This window comes from Phascolarctos cinereus, unplaced genomic scaffold (genome assembly GCF_003287225.1).
Source record: "Phascolarctos cinereus isolate Bilbo 61053 unplaced genomic scaffold, phaCin_HiC Scaffold_726;HRSCAF=1367, whole genome shotgun sequence".
Lineage (NCBI taxonomy): Eukaryota > Metazoa > Chordata > Mammalia > Diprotodontia > Phascolarctidae > Phascolarctos > Phascolarctos cinereus.
In genome coordinates this window covers 94,020,508-94,039,232 of record NW_027556098.1, presented here as the reverse complement: position 1 = coordinate 94,039,232, position 18,725 = coordinate 94,020,508, and the positions used below count along the sequence as shown (strand labels likewise).

Genomic DNA, 18,725 nt, shown 5'->3' with positions numbered 1-18,725 from the left:
AACAATAAACATTCAAGGCCAAGGTATAAGGTTTTATATGTCAATATGGGGTCACTTTCATCATTTACCCTTTACAAACAGCCTCCCAACACAGAAAGCTGTCTGGTCCCAATTTCTGAGGGTACAGCCTCCCATTTACTCAAAACTCTGCCATACATAGAGGCAGTTGTGACCAAGGCAATCTTTTCAGACTTAAGGCCCACATGAACCATGTCACAAGGAACATTGATGAAAAGAGTTTTGAGTATGGAGGGGCTCTGGTTTCCCTTGTTAGATCTAGCACACCATCTCGCCTTTTCAGGAACCACCTGTGAAGGAATATGGAAGTTGGCACCCTGCATCCTTCATCCTTATTTTCATTTTGAGATTTATCATGGCCAAATAATGGTGAAATATCCATGATTTCATCAATGTTGGCATTTCCTTCACCCATAGAGATCAATACCTCTCCATACCTTAGTACTAAGATATTACATACCTTAGTAGAGGTTTGCCTAAAAACTATTTTATGGAGAACTCATGCGAGGCAAACGGTCACATGGAGGTCAGAAGAAGCAATACAAGGACTCTCAAGGCCTCTGTGAAGAACTTTGGAATTAACTATGTGACATAGTTGACGCTGGCACAGGACCACCCAGTATGCATCTTTACATCAGAGAAGGCACTGTGCTCTATGACCAAAGCAGAATTGCAGTAGCTCAAAAGAAACGTGAGATGTACAAATTCAGAGACATCTCTCCTCCAAATGTTGGACTATTGGTGCCCAATCTGTGGTAGAGCCTTCTGAGCTCATACTAGTCTGATCAGCCACAGTTGGACACATGTACCTCGACCCCAACATAGTGATGTCATTTTGTCCTCTTTGAGAACAAAGGACAGCAACCAACCAACTTGCCAAGTTAAAAAAAAACCAACCAAACAAACCAAAACTCCACAAGTTGGTGGTCAGACAATAGACCGAGGACCATTCTTGAATTCTTTCCGGCTCATTATAGGATCTGCCAGATTTGCACTGTGTTGGCATAATGAAGCACCACAGTAGGACTTAGTTGGAAGGAGGATGAAATACTTAATGCAAAATTATCTTTGTCTCACTCACATTTACCAATGTTGGTTTAAAAAAATCATATTCTTCATCACTAGTAATCTGGAATTATGGCTGGTCCTCATATTGATCAGAATTCTTAAGTCTTTCTAAATTGCTTGCTTTGACAATGGTGTTACTATTTCCTGTCTCTTCACTTCATTCTGCATCAGTTCATATATTTTTGGACACAGCCGAAGTGGGAATTTGTTTTGCTTGACCATACATGTACACATGTGTTACAAGGATTTTGTTTTTGCTTTCAACGGTAAGCAGGAGGTTGAAAGGAGAAGAAATAAATGTTTGTTAATTGAAAAAATATTTTAAAAAGTCATGTTCCAAGGTAGCTCAACCCAGTAAGTTCATAATATGAGTACATATCAGGGGAAAGGGTGAAGAGGAGAAGGGGCGGACACACAGGCTACTGTAAAATTTGCATTTCATTATCGTTCAAAGCTTAATAATAATAATAACTAGCTTTTACATAGTAACTAGTATGTACCAGTCACTGTGCTAAGCACATTACAGATACCTCATTTGTTCCTCACAACCACCCTGGGAGCTAGGTGCTATTACTGTCCCTTTCTTACAGGTAAAGAAAATGAGGCAAACATAATTTAAGTCACATGCCTGAGATCATACTGCTAGTAATGTCTGGGCCTGGATTTGAACTCAGGTCTTCCTAAATCTGGCCCACATCTGAGTGTTATCCTCTTATAAAACTCCCAAGGATGAGAAATAACCACAGCTATTGGTGAGAACACAGGTACATCATCATGATGAGATGTGAACTTTTGCAGAGGATGGGCAGAGTAAAGACCATGATAAACTGTAGCCTCATTTGCTTCACAAATCACAAAGATTAAAAGGCCAAACAGTGACAGGCACCCAACTTAACTAGGGGACCTAAAACATAACAATGCTATTCATACTTTGAGTGGACAACCATAATCTAATTATGAAAGGATATTAAGATCAGCTTGAAAAAAGAAATTAGATGACGAAGGGGCTCTGGACTGCCTGTGGAATGCAGCCAACATTACCTTATGAAGGATTACTTTTCATATCCATAGGTATACAAAGCGAATTCTTTTTTTCCTCACCAAAGGTCATAGAATCTCACTGTTGAAAGAGACCCTGAAATAATTCAATACAATTCCTTCCCCATTTTACAAATGAGGCATTTTAGACCTCTGGGAGGTTACTGACTTGCCTACAATCACAAATAAGGGAGTTAAAGAGATGACTAGAATTCAAGGTTCCTTTCATTAGACCAAGCTGCCTCTTCCACAGAGGCAACATTTGAATTCTATGCTCTTTGTGTAATCTCAGGGCAGAATATTTGCATGTGTCTCCCACTCCAAGTTCAAAAGCAAACTGTCTTTTTTTTTCTTTTCTACTGGATGACTTCATTAACCCCAAGTCTATGCTCAATACAACCACTCTTTGATGCTGATTAGTTTCAGTTACTAAAATTCTGTGGTTATGGTTTTTAAAAAATGGTGTATTTTTTTGAATCTGTGACTGTTTATTGGTATGATTTTCTACTTTGCAAGTTACATTTAAAAACAAAACCTGAACCACTCATTATAGAGTTATTAGCCTTGGCCACTAGTTGGAACACATGTTTTATTCGAGCCCATGTGTATGGTAATCTGCAGTAGGTTGCTCTGTGATTGGTTCTCATTAGCCATATTCAACTGTGTGCTACCCTATGTGTGTTGCTAGGTGACTCAACAGAGGGAAACAGAGGGCTGATTGATGGAGCTGGTTACTGTTAGACGACTACAATATAGACACTGCATAACATAAAAGCATCCTTGTCACAGCTGCTGTTGGCTTTACCAATATGACCCAAAGTAAATACATTTTTTTAAAAAAGTCAAGATTGTATATGCTTTTTCAAACATTGTCTTTATCATGAGTTGTTCACTTCATTCTGTCAGACTTGGAGGGTCTCACGGTTTCTTGTACAAAAAATACCATTTCTAAGAGTGTCACTTTGTCTATTTAAATTCTCCCTGGCCCAAAGCCTGGAATGCAGATTCTGTTTCTGAGAGTTACTTTGTTTTCAACAACATTCAGGGGAGGTGGGGGAAGTTTGTTTTCACAATCATAGAAATCCTCTGTGCTCTAAAGCAGCTTGCAGATTTTATTGAAACAGACCAACTGAAATTTCCCTGGGTAGCTCTATATCACCCTCCTCTCCCCTTACCCAGACTAAAAAAAAAAAACAAAACCTCACAGCTAAATGGCATCTTAATCAATCCTTACAAATCCAAAAATACAGATTAGTTCATCATTTCTCTTCTTACTATCTTGACATGCTTTCACCATGTTAAAAATAAAGCAAAGACATAAAACAAAACACTAACTACTTAGTTTAGATTCTACAAGTGAAAATATTCACACAAATACTGCATTTCTGTGAGTTTAACTTTGTCTCTACCATTGCTCACCCTCTGTATCTGCTTATATTGATAATATTAGGACCAATAATCATAATAGTTTTTATTGCTTCATTCCAAGTGGTTGCTTTTAAGTGTGCCTTTAGCACAGTAATTCTTAAATCACTGGTCCTGACTATGAGCAAGGCATCCATTGGCAAATGGATGTGTAGCTTAATATCATTTGGGACACAAAGTGGGGGAGACCATGACGGATGAACACTTAGTTATTTGATTCATAAAACTGTTTGACAGGACTCTTGGCTGACACTTTGAAAAAGGCTTTGGAAGCTGAAAGGCAATCAATGGAAATATGGACTTATTTTTAGAGGCTCTTTCTAAGAGTACAAAAGTTTCCCTGGATCTTTAAGCATTCTTTGAATCCCACCCTAAGGAAGAAACTTTGAAGTTGATACAAGTATCTAGGGAAATCCCTGCCTAGTTACACATACTATTACTATACATATTTTAGGTTAGAGAGTCATGTGTTTTGCTTTCTGTAATAATTTCTAGGTGTGGCTGAAGTATCAGAATGCAAGAAAAAAAAAGTTAAGTGAAGGTTTGATTACTTAATTTTTAAAGGCCTCTGTTTGTCATACAGTAATGTTGGAAGTCTCTGTTCTCTAATTTCTGAAACTCTTTGATGTAATTGAGGTGGGGTGTTTTTACTTGCATTTGAGGAGCTGCATTGCTTTAATTAGGACCTCTCCAGTAACTTCCTTGTCAGGGCCATTCGCATCGTAACACCAGCCATATATTATCATTAGGCAAACTAATTTTGTGATTGTGACTACTGTAATTTTCTGACTTTTTGTTCTTTCCAAGTTTCTTTCCCCTGCCTACCTCTTATTTTAATCACCTGCTCCCTCCCACACAGTCATTCAGGCTCAAAGCTATTCCTCTCCCATGCCTAGAGAAGCTATTTTCTGATCTCTAAACATCTAAAACTGATGAATTCCCCCTGAACAGGGTAAGAATCACTAAATATACATATATATATATATATATATATATATGTATATGTATATATATATATATACACACACACACACACACACACACACACACATATATATACACACATATATGTATATGCATATGCATATACATATATGTATATGTGTATATGAAACACTAGGAAAGACTTTAAGTTTTCAATGTAAAAAAAATTGAACCCCCCCCCCAAAAAAAACCCCAACATGTGCCAGGCCTTTATTTGTAAGGTCAATCAAATTCCAAATACAGAGGTTTAGTCAATTATTCAGTAAAATCTCTTATCACATGGAAAATTTACAAGGCAGAGCAACAGACATTTCTTGGCTTCCCACTGTAACTCTACTGTTTGAATTTCAGGCTGCCTGTATTCCATGCCAACCGTACACATGAGCAGAATGAAGATTTCTAGGTCTGTCACACAGAGGCTGGTTAGAGAGACAAGGCAGATAGCTCAGTCATTGTCCTAAGCAAAATTTTTTCTGGTCATCGCTATTGATCCCATTTAACAGTTACAGCAGAGGCTACTTACTAAACACCTTGACTACCGTCGGGGCCTCGAACACATTGTCCTCTGTAACTAGCATGCACACGAATCTCTTTTCATCACTGATCCTCGCATGACTGATGGATAAGGTGTAGTTTTCCGAGAGGCTTAATCTGTCTTTGTATTCGGGTACTTCATCATATTGCACATTTTTTCTCGTAGAGGATCGGAAGGCAATAAATACTGGGCTGCCGTCAGGCTTTTCCTACAAATTAAAATAAAAATAAGTTTTTTACTTCAGGTTTAAACACAGGCTCATTCAGATATTTCAGGATTAAATCCTGCACAATGTAGCTTCCTTGGGCATTTCTTTCTACTAAATATTTGCAGTTTCTGTCCAAAAAGAAAAATTTCAGAGGCAAGTCTTTACATAAATTTTGGTTACAGAAAGTTAATATTCATAAGAAAAGCAATTGCAGGTTATTCTCCAGGATTTGGTTTTGCTCATGTGGAAGTGAAAAGACAAATGCTTTAAAAAACTGCAGCCTCCCCTGGATGTGTTGGAGAAGAATCAGTGATCTATTCGGATGGTGGCAAGGAATGTTCTTCACTGTAAGGAAATAACGAAAGAAAATAAAACAATATGAACATTTGCACAAAATGAAATTCAAAGGCCCACAGCAGCAAGCATATATTTTGCCTGCAAAATGCAAGTTAAAAAGCCCATGCAAATAATATTTGACCCTGACTGTTTTTATCACCATGCTTTAACAGTCTATTGTTCACTCCATGCACCAGATACATATTAAAGATGGATTCTGTTGATGAATATTATTTGTCTTTGTAAGCCAATCATATTAATTAAAAACAAATATTAATGACTAAAAGCCATATATTCATTATCCTAGCCATCACTGGATGCTAAAAGCAACAGTCTAACACTACTTTGGGTAAAACTTGATCAACAGTTTTCCAAAATGCAAAGCTTTTCTCTCTCTGTTTTCAGGGAGATACTTTCCCCCTCTTATCTACTTATCATTAAAGGTTACTCTGTATATAGAAGTCATCTCTTCCTATCCCTCCCTGGGTATTAATAGAAGAATCTAATGAGACTTCAAAAAGTGCTTTGAAACACATTAAGTGCTATGTGGTGACAATGATGATAAAATAACTGATTATTATTAAATGAATCCTGAAAAATAGTGGTCTGGGTTTGTTGAGTGGTTTAAATATTTGGATAATATTGGCAAATGTCCTTAACCACCACTCTTTATAGGTTCAATATTTGACTCCAAACCACTGGAAAAGAAGTATGAAAAAAAAATCAGCAGGCCCAAATATCTCACTGACTATTGTGTCATTCATTCATTTAATCAGTGAATGTTTATTAGGCCTATGTTATGTAAGGCACACTGCTGGGCACTGTAGGGATGACCTCCTAAGATGTATAAGCCAAGATTCATTACCGTAGGGAACTATGGCTTGGAAGATTATTCTCTAATGACAGGAAGTCTACTGGCTCTTCCAATGGGTGTTGCTGTTCAGAGGGGGATTCCCACAGATCATTCATTCAACAAATTTAACAAATATTTATTGAGTATCTAGCCATAGGCAAAGTACTGTGTTAGGTGCTATTGAGGCATGGAGTGATTCAGGTAAGGGCAAGACTCAGTCTCTAACCTCAAAGAATTTATGAGAATCTAATTGGCTCTTTCCTTTAATTTCTCTTTTTTATAATGGTGAAACACATTTATTAGCCATGATAAAAGGCAGCATATTTGAATCGCCACATAAATTCACAAAATGTGTTCAGGCATCAAAGGTTTAGGTATGGTAATATTTGTTCACTTGTTATTTCTATTCAAGTAGGTGATTTGGCAGAAACATCAGAGTAGGTGCTAAATAAATGTTTATTGAATTGAATTAAAAAAAAAAACAAAACCAAGAAAGCCAAGACCTCTAAATCCTGGACCCCAGAACCCAGGTAGCAAAGATTACTGTAGTAAAGATACCATCTGTTGCATTTAATAGCAATGTTCTAATTAAGTGATGTTTCTTCATTTAGATGTTGAGGTTAACTAGACCCTTCTTGTGGATATCTAATTGGTCCTAGAGGTAATAATGAGTCATTGGTGTTTTCTGCGTGAGACAATGATGTGTGAAACCTGAGCTTGAGCAAAATGACTTTGTTAGGTGTATCAGATAGAAAGGCTTCACAGAATCATGGAATTTAAGTTAGAAGGTACCTCAGTAGCCATAAGGTACAACCCATACCCAAAAGGAATTTCCACTATGACATACATGAGAAGTGGTCCTGAAATCTTTGCTTGAAGGTTTCAAAGGAAGAGCATCCAATACCTCTTGAGGCAGTTCATTCCATTCCACTTTGGAAAGCTCTAATTGTTCAAAGGTTTTTTTTTTTCCCTGACACAGAATTTTTCGTCTTTACTTCTTTTCTCCTGGTTTTGGCTTCTGGGGTTGAGAAGGGCAAATCTAATCCTTTCCCCACATATTAGGCAGCTATTGTAATAGCCCAGGTCAGAGGTGATGAAGATCTGATCTAGAGAGGTGGCTATGTGAGTGCAGAGAGGAGAACAGATGCAAGAGATATTGTGCAAGTAGAACCCACAAGACTTAGCAACTGAGTGGATAGATGGGATGAGGGAGAATGGATGTTTAACAGTGCTTTGTATGTATACTGGTGGTGTTTAAAAGTGAAGAGAGAAGGAAGAGAGCAATGGAAAGAGGGAAGAAGTTAGACAATGGGGGAGAAGTAAAGATAATAAAGTCTCTGTCCACATGGGACTCACAGTCTAAAGGCTGTATAAATATAATATACAATAACACAATATTAGAAAATGATGAAACATAAGAAGTACACAATAGAAAGAGATGGGAGGGAGGTGAGGGATTCCAGGCATAGGAATTGCTATGAGTAAAGGCACAAAACAGGAAAACTCTGCACATGAATGATGGTACTGGGCATCTTTGATAGATAAGTGTTTGATTATATAAGAAAATTCAAATATGACAGCTGACTTCACCATAGCAAACATGGAGAGGAATAGTATGAGGTAAAGCTAAAAAGGTCATGGAGTCCTCAGGCTGGAGAAAGCCTTGAGTTAGTCTAAAAAGTTAGGACTTTATTTAGAGAGTGATAGGGAACTACTAAAGTATTCTAAGCAGAGGAAGAACATGATATTTGGGTTGCATGTAATAATGATAATGGCTGACAGTGATGAGGAGGCCACCCTACTCAGCTCTCATTTTACTTCTGTCCTTCCCTCTCTCTCAAAGTAGACTAATGGTTGCACTATGAAGACTGGAGCAAAAATGGTGAAGACAGTACAGAAATTCAAGATAAGAGAAGGTATGCTAAGATAACATATATCTAGTTACCTTCAGTGTTTTCAAGTCACCAGGATGAGAGAAAAAGTATCCTAGGATATTGAAAGAAACAGCAAAGGTAATTGCTGGGCTAACGTCAATCTCTGAAAGATGATGGAGGAAAAAGTGTTGCTGGATGGTGAAGAACAAATGTTCCAATTTTTTAAAAAAATAAAGAATGAAATCTAAACATTCAAAGTCAGTAAGCTTGATTTCCATTTTAGGCAAAATTCTAGAACACATTATTAAAGGGATAGTTTGTGAGAAGTTAGAAAGGGAAGAGGATATCCCTAAAATCTATCACGGCTTAATTGAGAACAGATCATACTGGATTAACCACATTACCTTTTTTTTTGATAGATAAATGTATCAGGCAAATGCTAGTAACGTAATATATTTAAATTTTTAGCAAAATTTGTTATGCTACTCTTGGAAATGAGATGGAAATGTACTAGTATTGTCAGGAGGATTCAGAACTGGCTGAATGCCAGGTCCAAAGAGCATTTTGGGGGAGGTTTCTAGTGCAGCACCATAGAGATATGTCCTTGATCCTAGTCAATGTTTTAAATCAATGGGGCAGCTGGTGGTGGCGCAGTAGGTAGAGTGCTCACTCTGGAGTTAGTAAGACCAGAGTTCAAATACAGTCTAAAATGCTTACTAGCTGTATGACCCTGAACAAGTCACTTAACTTCTGTTTGCTGCAGATTTCTCATCTGTAAAATGGAGCTATTAATAGCACCTACCTTCCCAGGTTGTTGTGAGGATTAAATGAGATAATTATAAAGTGCTTATGACTGGCACATAGTTAGAGCTATAGAAATGTTTACTTACAATAGTATCTATTATTATTGCTATTATTATAGGAGGCATGCATATTAAATTTGTAAATATAATATGAAGCTGATAGGAATAGCTAACATAATGGATGCCAGAGTTAGGATTTTTAAAATGCCAATTAGAATAATGTGCATAATCCAATAAGATTAAATTTTATAGGGATAAATGTCAAGTTTTATAGTTGAATTTAAAAAAAAATCTACCTCACAAGTACAAAAAGAATGAGGTATGGTACATAATAGTTTCTATATATATTTTTAAGTCTGAGGGTTTTAGTGGACTATAAGCTTGATATAAGTCAACTGTGTCACTTTGTAGCCAAAAAAATAAATAAAAGCTAATGTTACACTGCTGCATTAATAGAGGAAGAGTGTCCAGAAAGAGAATTGATATTTCTACTGTACTCTATCCTGGTCATACCACATCTGCGGAACTTTGTTCCCTTTTGGATGCCACATTACATGAAGGCCATAAACAAGCTGAAGCCCATTCAGAAGGGGGTAAATGGGATGATGAGAGGGCTGCAGACCATACCACAAATGGTCACTTGAAGATAATGAGCAGGTTTAGCCTGCGTAAGTGATTTAAGGAGGATATCAAATGTCTGAGGACTCTAACATGGAAGAGAGATTAGATTTGTCCTGCTCAGCATCCGAGGGCAGAAAAAACTAAGAGCAGTGGCTTAAGTTACAAAGAATTAGATTTAGGCTTGATTCAGAGAAAAAAAAGAGGAAAAAAAAATTCCTAACAATTAGTCTAAAAGCGGAATAAGATTTTTTGAGATAGTGGATCTCCTCTTCTGGAGGATTGCAAACAGAAGACTAGTGAGGTCTCTTCTAAATCTGAGATTATTTGAGTTTGTAATCAGATTTTTTTTAAGAGTAAAATGGTAATTAAATCCATAATAAAATTTTTGCCAGATTGGCTGGAATATTTCTCCTCTAAGTATCTTTGCCCCTATGTGGAATCTCTCTCTCCCTCCCTCCCTCCCTCCCTCCTCTCTCTCTCTCTCTCTCTCTCTCTCTCTCTCTCTGTTTCTCTCTCTCTCTGTCTCTCTTTCTGTCTCTCTCTCTCCATCCCCCCCATTCAATTCTTATTTATGTAAATAGGCAGGAAATGACTGTTTTGAGTATTTCATAATATAATTAACTATTCTTTATGGAAGGCATTATAAATATGAGATGTGAGAATATTTTCTACTGTTAAAGAGAAAATATTTTACTTAATTATTCAAAAATATTTTAAAAATATTTTACTTATCTTACTTTATAGACAGTGATGCATATGGAAAGAAAAATGGATTTGGAGTCAGAAGACTTTTGTTGGAATCCTGGATCTGCTACTTACTAGCTATGTGACCTTGGGCAAACTGCTTAACCCTTCTGGTCTTCTGTGACTAGTCAGAGAGCAAATTAGGCTTTCTCTAAGATCCTTCCAGATCTAAGTAAGGGATCCAGTGAACTGCTATTGTGTACCTAGCTGGACAATGAAACATTATCTTTGCGAGACTGTTATTATTCTCTTTCCCTCACTCACAAACAAAAATTCATCTTCCCCATCTTCCTTCTTGTTACTAGTTTATAAGCATACTCTATCCAAAAATACTTACTGCTAGGCACAAGAAAGATGAATCACTCAGTGGTGTGAAGGATGGATTGGCAGAGGAAGAGTCCAGAGGTAAAGAAAGAATAATTAGGAGGATGATATGCGGACACAGTTGGGTGGGAATGATAATCTGCACTAGGCTTGTAACAATGGGAATGAAAGGCAGGAAAAGAGAGAAGGGGAATATATTTCATAGGATCACAGATTTAGAGCTGGAAGGGACTTCAAAAAACACACACATCCTCATTTTACATATGCAGAAGCTGAGGCCCATGAAGAGTAAATACTTTGTCCAAAGTCACCTGGATAGTAAGCATTAAAACTTCTGAATTCAGGTCCCTTGATTCCAGAATCCATACTTTCCCAACTGTACCATGATGCTGATTGTATGTAGCAAAAGGAGGGCAAAGGAAAAGTCAACAAACAGCTATTCAAGAATGAATGGCTGGGTAAATGGTGATGACAAGGAAAGAAGTAGTGAGCTTAAGAGAAAGATGACAAGTTCTCCTTTGTCATGTTCCATTTGAAGTCCTGCTAAGAAATCCAGGTAAAGATGACTAATCAGTGATTAGAAATCTGAATCAGGTCAGCAGAGAGGTGGAGAGGGTGGTAAAAGAGATTTGGGAGTCATCTGAGTGGAGGTGATAGTTTAAGTTGTGAGAATGGATGACATTGAAAGAGAAACTGAGAAAACCTTGAGGGATAAGGAAGAGGATTAAGGGAAGGAATAGTCACAGAGGTAAATACATCATTAGGAAAATGTGGTGTGACAAAAGCCAAGGACAAAAAAAGCATCAAGGGTCAGCAATGTTAAATGTTCCATAAAGGTCAAGGAAAATGAGGTCTGAGAAAAGGCCATTGGATTTAATGATTATGAAGTCATCAGTGACCTTTGAAAGAGCAGTTTCAATAGAACAATGGGGATGGAAACCAGATGGGAATGGATGGAAAAAAACATTGCATGTAGGCTTTTTTCTCATCAAGTTTGGTAGTGAAAGGGAAAAGGGGAGTGGGCTTATATCTGAATAGGAGATAACTATACTCCATCTAGGCTACAGCTACAGGCCTGATAGTTGATTGAGAAGAATTAAGCAGATTTGTAGGCAGACGGTAAAGAGCAATTGGAGAGGGAGAGAGTGAAGATGCATGAGAGACGGGATAATTGATGAAACAAAGTTTTGGAGGATACATAGGAGGCTGAATCTAGAGGCCAGGTGGAGAGTTTGGCTGTGGCAAATAGTAGGGCCAGATCTTCCACTTAGATGAGAAGAAAAGAGGAGAGAGTAAATTTCACTGAGATATGTGTGAAGATAGGAAACTGAAAAAATCATGGCCTTAATTTTAGTAGAAGAAAAAGCAATTTTCTGCGAGGACAATGGCTGTAAGAGAAAGTACAAAAGAGAGTAATAGGTGGTGAAATTTGGGACACAAATGTAAAAAATGTCTAAAAATCCCCACCTGGATATTCATAAATCTAATGAATAAGTCCCAATTTATTTGTTCTACACTTGCAATTTTTGCTGTGTGTTCAGAAGCTACGTATCAAGACTGAATTGTGCTTGAAGTGACTTTCTTTGAAAAGTGTATGTTGAAAAGCAGGGAATATTGGAGAGACATTAAAATATGGCTCCTGAACATTTCAGCAAGGCACAAAGCTTCTTTGGTAAGTCCTAGGAATATCACCACTTCTAATACATAAAGATGTCTTTTCAGACTAATATGATCTAGGGGAATAGGTCAGGCATTTGGGGGGGAGGAGGGTGAAGAACAGATTCTGGCATGCAGGACTCAAGGAATTATCCTTGTGGCATATTTATAAGACTAATTTTACCTTCATACATTTTACTTGACAGCAGAATATTGCAATTATGTTAATTTGAAGCTCCCATTTTACTCACAGAAGGAATCTTATTTTGAAAATGGGAGACAATTAACCAAGTTCAAGGTAGGCTACACTTACGTATTTCCATTTTCCAAACATAAGGGTCTGAGGTACTTCCAGACGGCAAGGCATAACAATGGTATCTCCATATACTGAATTTACAGTATACAATCCCAGGCCTGTGGAGAAAAAAGAAAGAGAAGAATGTTGAAGTATTATCTTAAAGCAGCAAGGTAAATTAATTAAGTCTGGTTCAAGATGAAAAAGAAGCATGTATTTGTAAAGTTGGTTGTCTTCCATTACTGTAATTATTTATCCTAAATGGTGTTACAAGGCACTAAACATATTTGTTATTCAAAGCTTAATAGCTTTTCTTTACCAATTAATCCTTTTGATACTGTACAGCACAAATAAAGGGGAAGGAATAGGACCTGTGATTTGACTGGCATGAGAACTCTCAGATGAAGAAACTCCTTCTACCATTGCAGGTTGACAACTTCTCTGACAATGTCTCTGCAACTTACAGAATTGTCTTGAGCATTGATGCCTTAAGTGACTTGACCAAGATCACACCACTAATAGGTGTCAGAGGTTCAATTTGAACCCTGGTTTTCCTTGCTTCAAGACTGGCTCTTTATCCACTACATACACTGCCTCTCCATGGCATAGTACAAATACACAGGGCCTAAATCTGCCCTGTGGCAGATTTACAAATACTGTTCTAAAGGAAAAGAATATGAAATGTATATTCTGAGGATAGCCTGGCTCCTTCAGCTAGACTTCACTAATACATTAAATTGTAAACTGACCCTAAATAATGTTTGTCTTTCTCATTTGAAAACGGCCTTGTCCATCAATAAGCAAATTCTGAAAACAAGAATAGCCACTATAATTTAAAAAATGAGGTAGTCATAATCACTGTGATATCAACTGACTTTATATACTATTTTTTAAATTTATAAGTATTTGCTTTATTTTTTAATAGCAATTTTTTAAAAGTAGTAACATTCTTTCTACTAAAGTTAACACTGGAAATGCAGATCCTGTGTGTAACCTGATATACTCTTTGCCTTTACTAATGTAAGTAATGGTCAGACAAAATTTCCACACAATTTACTGAAAAAATGCATGCTGCTCATTTTGTTAGCTTTTTCTACAGTCAGGATTTGCAAATCCATTGAATAATGAACACAGATCATTATTGTGCTCACTTAGTTATTATCATAGTGTTGGAAGGACCTCCAGAATCACCTATCTGAAATACGAATTCCCTTTGCATTTCCAAATTCACTACTGAGCCTCTGCTTAAGATTTCGAATGAAGGGAACTCACTATCTCCCAAGATATACCGACTTTTGAGTTTTTCCTTATGATAAGCCAGAATTGACCTAAAAAGCTTGCAAAATACTTTTGTATGTGCTATCTTACTTAAGGCCCCACAAACTCTGTGAGGTAGGCACTCTGAGAATCAGAAAGGTTAAGGGACAGTGGTTGCAAAGCTATTAAATGGCTAAGGCAAAATCAAGTCCAGGTTTCCTCATTCAAAGTCCCCCCACTCTATCTACTTTCTGCACAAGGAGGCCTCTCAACACCAATTGTAACACTGCTTTAAGATTTATAAAGCACTCCGCTAAAATTAATGGTTAACATTTGTAAACCTTAAAACAGTATTTATAGACTTTTACATATTGTGTGTGTGTATGTGACCATTTTAACAGATGAGAAAACTGAGGCTTAAGTGATTTGCATATGTAGAACCAAGACTCAACTGAATCTAGTGTTCTTTCCACAGAACTGCCCACTTACTTAATCAATAATAAACTCACTTTTCATTCGCCATAGAAATATTAATGAAAGGGAAAAAATGTCCATATTATTTAGGGCACTAACATTAGGATAGTTTAGATTTAAAAATCTAGTCTTAATTAAAAATAAATAATAAGGGTGGATAAGGGATTTTATTACATAAATATACTATTTGAGATGTATGATATCATGAAGACAATTCCCAAAATTTCTTTCAAAAGTTCTTACTCTAAAACTCCAACCATAATTTGCTACCAATAAACAGAAATTCCTTGACTTGTATTAATCACTGGGAAAAATGAAAAACGAACCATGTAAAGAGTGAAATATTATATGTAATATGAATTATGTTGTTGTATCATTAATATGTAATATCACATATACAGATATTTACCATATCTGTGCTATATACTATTAAAACTATGAATGCAAGTAGCTGTTATTTTAAACACTGGGGAGTACAATATTATGACAATATAGAAGGTTAAATTCTCTAACTTTGCCAATCCTCCATTTGGCTGAAAAGACCGTTGAAATTTCAGTAGATACACAGAAGATCAAGATTCAGTGGCCCTTGGAAATACATTTAATTGGTTTTAGAGTTTGATTAACATTAATTGTTTCCAAAACCAGGGAAAAAAATAAACAGAAGACATTTAGTCCACCAGGTGGTGCTGAAGAAACACAGAGTTAAAATGACCTAAACTCTTCCTCACTAAAATAGCTTTACATTTTGCTGAGGCCTACAGGGGTGTGGTGGGAACCTCATTTTAACCAATGCATTACAAACATCAAAACCTCATTATAAATAAAATCTGGATGGAGAGGAATGAAAAACTTTCAAAGCAAAATCATAATTAAAATAATAATTCAATTATTTGTCAACTGGCCACTGTTCCTTTAAGCATTTCCCCCTCTTCCCAAAAACAATAGATAAACATATATTCTTATGTAAATGTATATACATATAAATGATGAATATTTTATGTAAAGAAGCAGGAAGTAATTGGATTTACAGAATTTCAAATAGTACTCAGCTATAGACTGAGAAGAGATTTGAACCTGTTATAAATAGGTTTACTTAAATCCCTGTTACAATGATTAGACTCACAATGAAAAATTAACTTGGTAAGGCTTGTTTTGTTCTCTTTTTCCTTAACAGGCAAAAAGTTAAACCCCCTGAAGGTTGCTAAGGTAACAAGCTTAAACCACTCAAAAAGCTATGCCATCCAAAACCTTGTAAAAAAATAAAAAGTAAAAGAAGAAATGGCATGTTTAACATGGTTGCCCCTGTTAAATTGAAGGCTGAGGGGTTTTAGAACTATACATGGAGGAATAGGAATCAATGATAGCCCAGAGAATGGTATATTTTGTCTTAGAACTTGTGGTTTTTAGAAACCTTTGGTTCAGAAAAGCACTGTTATTGCTGTACTATACAAGAAATGATTGTATACAGGGACATTAGGGATTAGTCAAATTAGGAAAAACTACTCTACTGCAGAAAGATTAAACCACCCACCCAATGTTATACACCTAGTTAGTGGCTAGGCTGGGACTACAGTTCAGGCCTCCTAACTTTCTCCTTCCAGTACTCTTTCCACCATACCACAGTATTCTTAAAAACAAAACAGAACAAAAACAAAGAAATTTTAAAGAAGGATGCCCCCTTTCACATTAGTTATTCAGATTTTTTTTTCTTTCCATGAGTATCTGGCATGTATGTGACATTTCTGAATTTTAAAAAAATGGTTTCAGCAAGATGGCTCATCACCTCAGAAGAGCAACCAATGTGCTAAATACAGTGGACAAGCAACACACATAAAAATGAAGAAAGGAGGGAGGAAAACTCTCACAGGGAAAAAAAAAAGCCTTGCAGGAAAATTGAAAGAGATTGAAGAAATAAACAAGAAAAGAGGTCCATATACAACAGAATCTTAGCATCCTAGTTCAAGAGCTAGAAGGACATCAGAGTCTAATCTAGTCCAATCATCATTTTACAAATGAATAATTCTATAAGCTAAAGGAAAAAAGGAGAAATTGCCAAAAGGGATGAGGCACAAGGAAGCCCAACAAGACAGCAGTAACAGGTACCAAGTTTCCCCTCTCCTCTTCCCTGAAGAGAAAATGGACCTATTGCAAAAATCTCTGGAGTAGTAGCTCAGAAACTCAATAAAAGCTTCTTGGGAACATTTGATCTCAATAGGGATAGAAATAAGATCTTCAAAAAGATTGAAGTACATTGAAAGAAAAGTGTTGCACAAGGCAAGCATGAAAATTCAAAGCTTAAAAAAGATGGTACAAGATGTTAATCTAGAATGGACTCCTTGCAGAGTGGAATGGCCTTGGCAGAACAGAAGGATTCAGAAGAAATAATTCCATTTCATTCAACAACCATTCAGTTCCTGCTATGAGCAAGTCAGTGTTCAAGGTGTCAGAGAAACAAAGACAAAAGGAAAACACTCCTTGTCCTTTAAGAGCTTATATTCTAAAAAGAAAAGTAAAAAAAACAAACCAAAAAACATGTTAATTTCCACTTCAATCTTAATGAAAGTGCCAAATGCCTTGTTTACTTTGTTCCCCACTGGCAAACATAAGATTGACGTTTATGCAATTAGGAAGCCAAAGATATACATTTCCCTTGGGAATTTCCTATTCATACCACTGTACTATACTTTGAATCTATAATGTCTTAAATATTGTGTACCTTTTCCATCATAAGTATTTAGATTTTGCTTTAGGTTACATTTCATTCTTAATAAAAGCAAACAAGAAGTCCTTGGATCACTGAAAAGTTACTAGCAATTCACATCATTTTCCCTTCAAGGAAACTTGGGGGATTTAAAAGCCAGGAACTGTGTTATGAGGGTACTGCTACGGTGTTCCTTTTCTTCCGCCTGTGATGACCAGAGCAAAATAGATTTACAATAATCAAAACCATGTGTGTGTGTGTGTGTGTGTGTGTGTATGTGTAGTGGGGTTAGACTGGAGTATACTTCATGGAGTAATGAGCCTTCGCTGACCACTTCTAGGGAAGCAGCTCCACATGAAAGATCCGGGCACTTAAGTATGACGAAGAAATCACCTTACTAGCCACCAGCAACAAGAACCAATGACTCAGTGAATCTTGAAAAGGGAGTGACCCACCTTTGTTCTCTCTGGTCTGCCTGTTTGAAGATTGTGCCAGGACTATTTGAATCTCTTTCTGGAGGGGCAGGGGGAAAGGGTTTGAATTCTAACATCATGAGAATGTAAGTGGGTTCTAAACATCAGAGAAAAGTAGTCATTATGGTGAAATGTTTGCTCATCTATGAATAAGGGTGTCAGGAAGGAAGGCAGTAGATGAAGGTGCCACAAATATAAACACTGGCTTATATGCCCTAGGCTTGTCAAATGAGAATCAGGTGGTAGGTGTAAGGATACAAAATGACTTCAGAAAACTCTTTTCAAGGCCTTTCATGAACATGTCAGCTTCTCCTCTACTGTGCAGTATTTACAACTATTGTGATGGGGTGACCAATAGTTTGGGCTCTGGTAGCTGACTGTAGCAATTTGGTGATGTTACCTTCCTAATTTTTACAGATGTCTTAACTCTTTCAGATGAAGTGCCAGCTAAGACCCACAGTGGCTGTCATCACTAATGATCCAGTTCCACCTTTTGCAGGAGAAAGAGCTGTTTGTCCTGATTTCCTTGCCAAGCCTAAGTTGGGAAATTACATTTAGCTTACCAGAATTCCCCCTGTAATTTTAGTTGGATAAATTATTCATAGCATTGTAGCCTAAAGACTATTGGGTCCAGTTACAAATACAGAATGGCCACATTTCTTCTTGGAGCGATTGCATTTTAGAATATGTGCTGATTTGGGGTTGGTGGGGCAGGGAGGGTGTATTATGCATGTTGTGAGTATATTGGCACATCTATGCGTATGTACAAACACGCATAGTATATGTACATAGTAAGCTTTTAAATTGCCTTTCAAGCCTTCTGGTTAGAAAGTGGTATATAAATGCAAACCATTATTATGAATTATTACTACTATGACTACTACTACTATCAAAATGTCATGGCATACAATAAAATGTGAAAATGGGCTATAGTTTAAGAGAAATATGCAATTATTTAAGTATTTTTACAAAGGGTTATTAAACCAAAGATGAAGAACAATGCAGCCAGGAATGCTAATAATAGAATCAAGTGGA

The 18,725-nt window shown here is 36.7% G+C and overlaps 1 protein-coding gene across 5 annotated transcripts in view; it reads right to left on the bottom strand.

Annotated features, from left to right (window-relative positions):
* ALCAM (activated leukocyte cell adhesion molecule) overlaps positions 1-18,725 on the bottom strand; it is a 245,039-nt gene that overhangs the window by 40,800 nt on the left and 185,514 nt on the right. For all 5 annotated transcript variants that reach the window (XM_078146673.1, XM_078146674.1, XM_078146675.1 and 2 more), the window contains exons 2-3: positions 12,801-12,901; positions 5,057-5,276 (exon numbers count right to left, since the gene is read on the bottom strand). In XM_078146673.1, the coding sequence (XP_078002799.1) occupies positions 5,057-5,276; positions 12,801-12,901 (321 nt within the window). The remainder of the gene's footprint in view (positions 1-5,056; positions 5,277-12,800; positions 12,902-18,725) is intronic.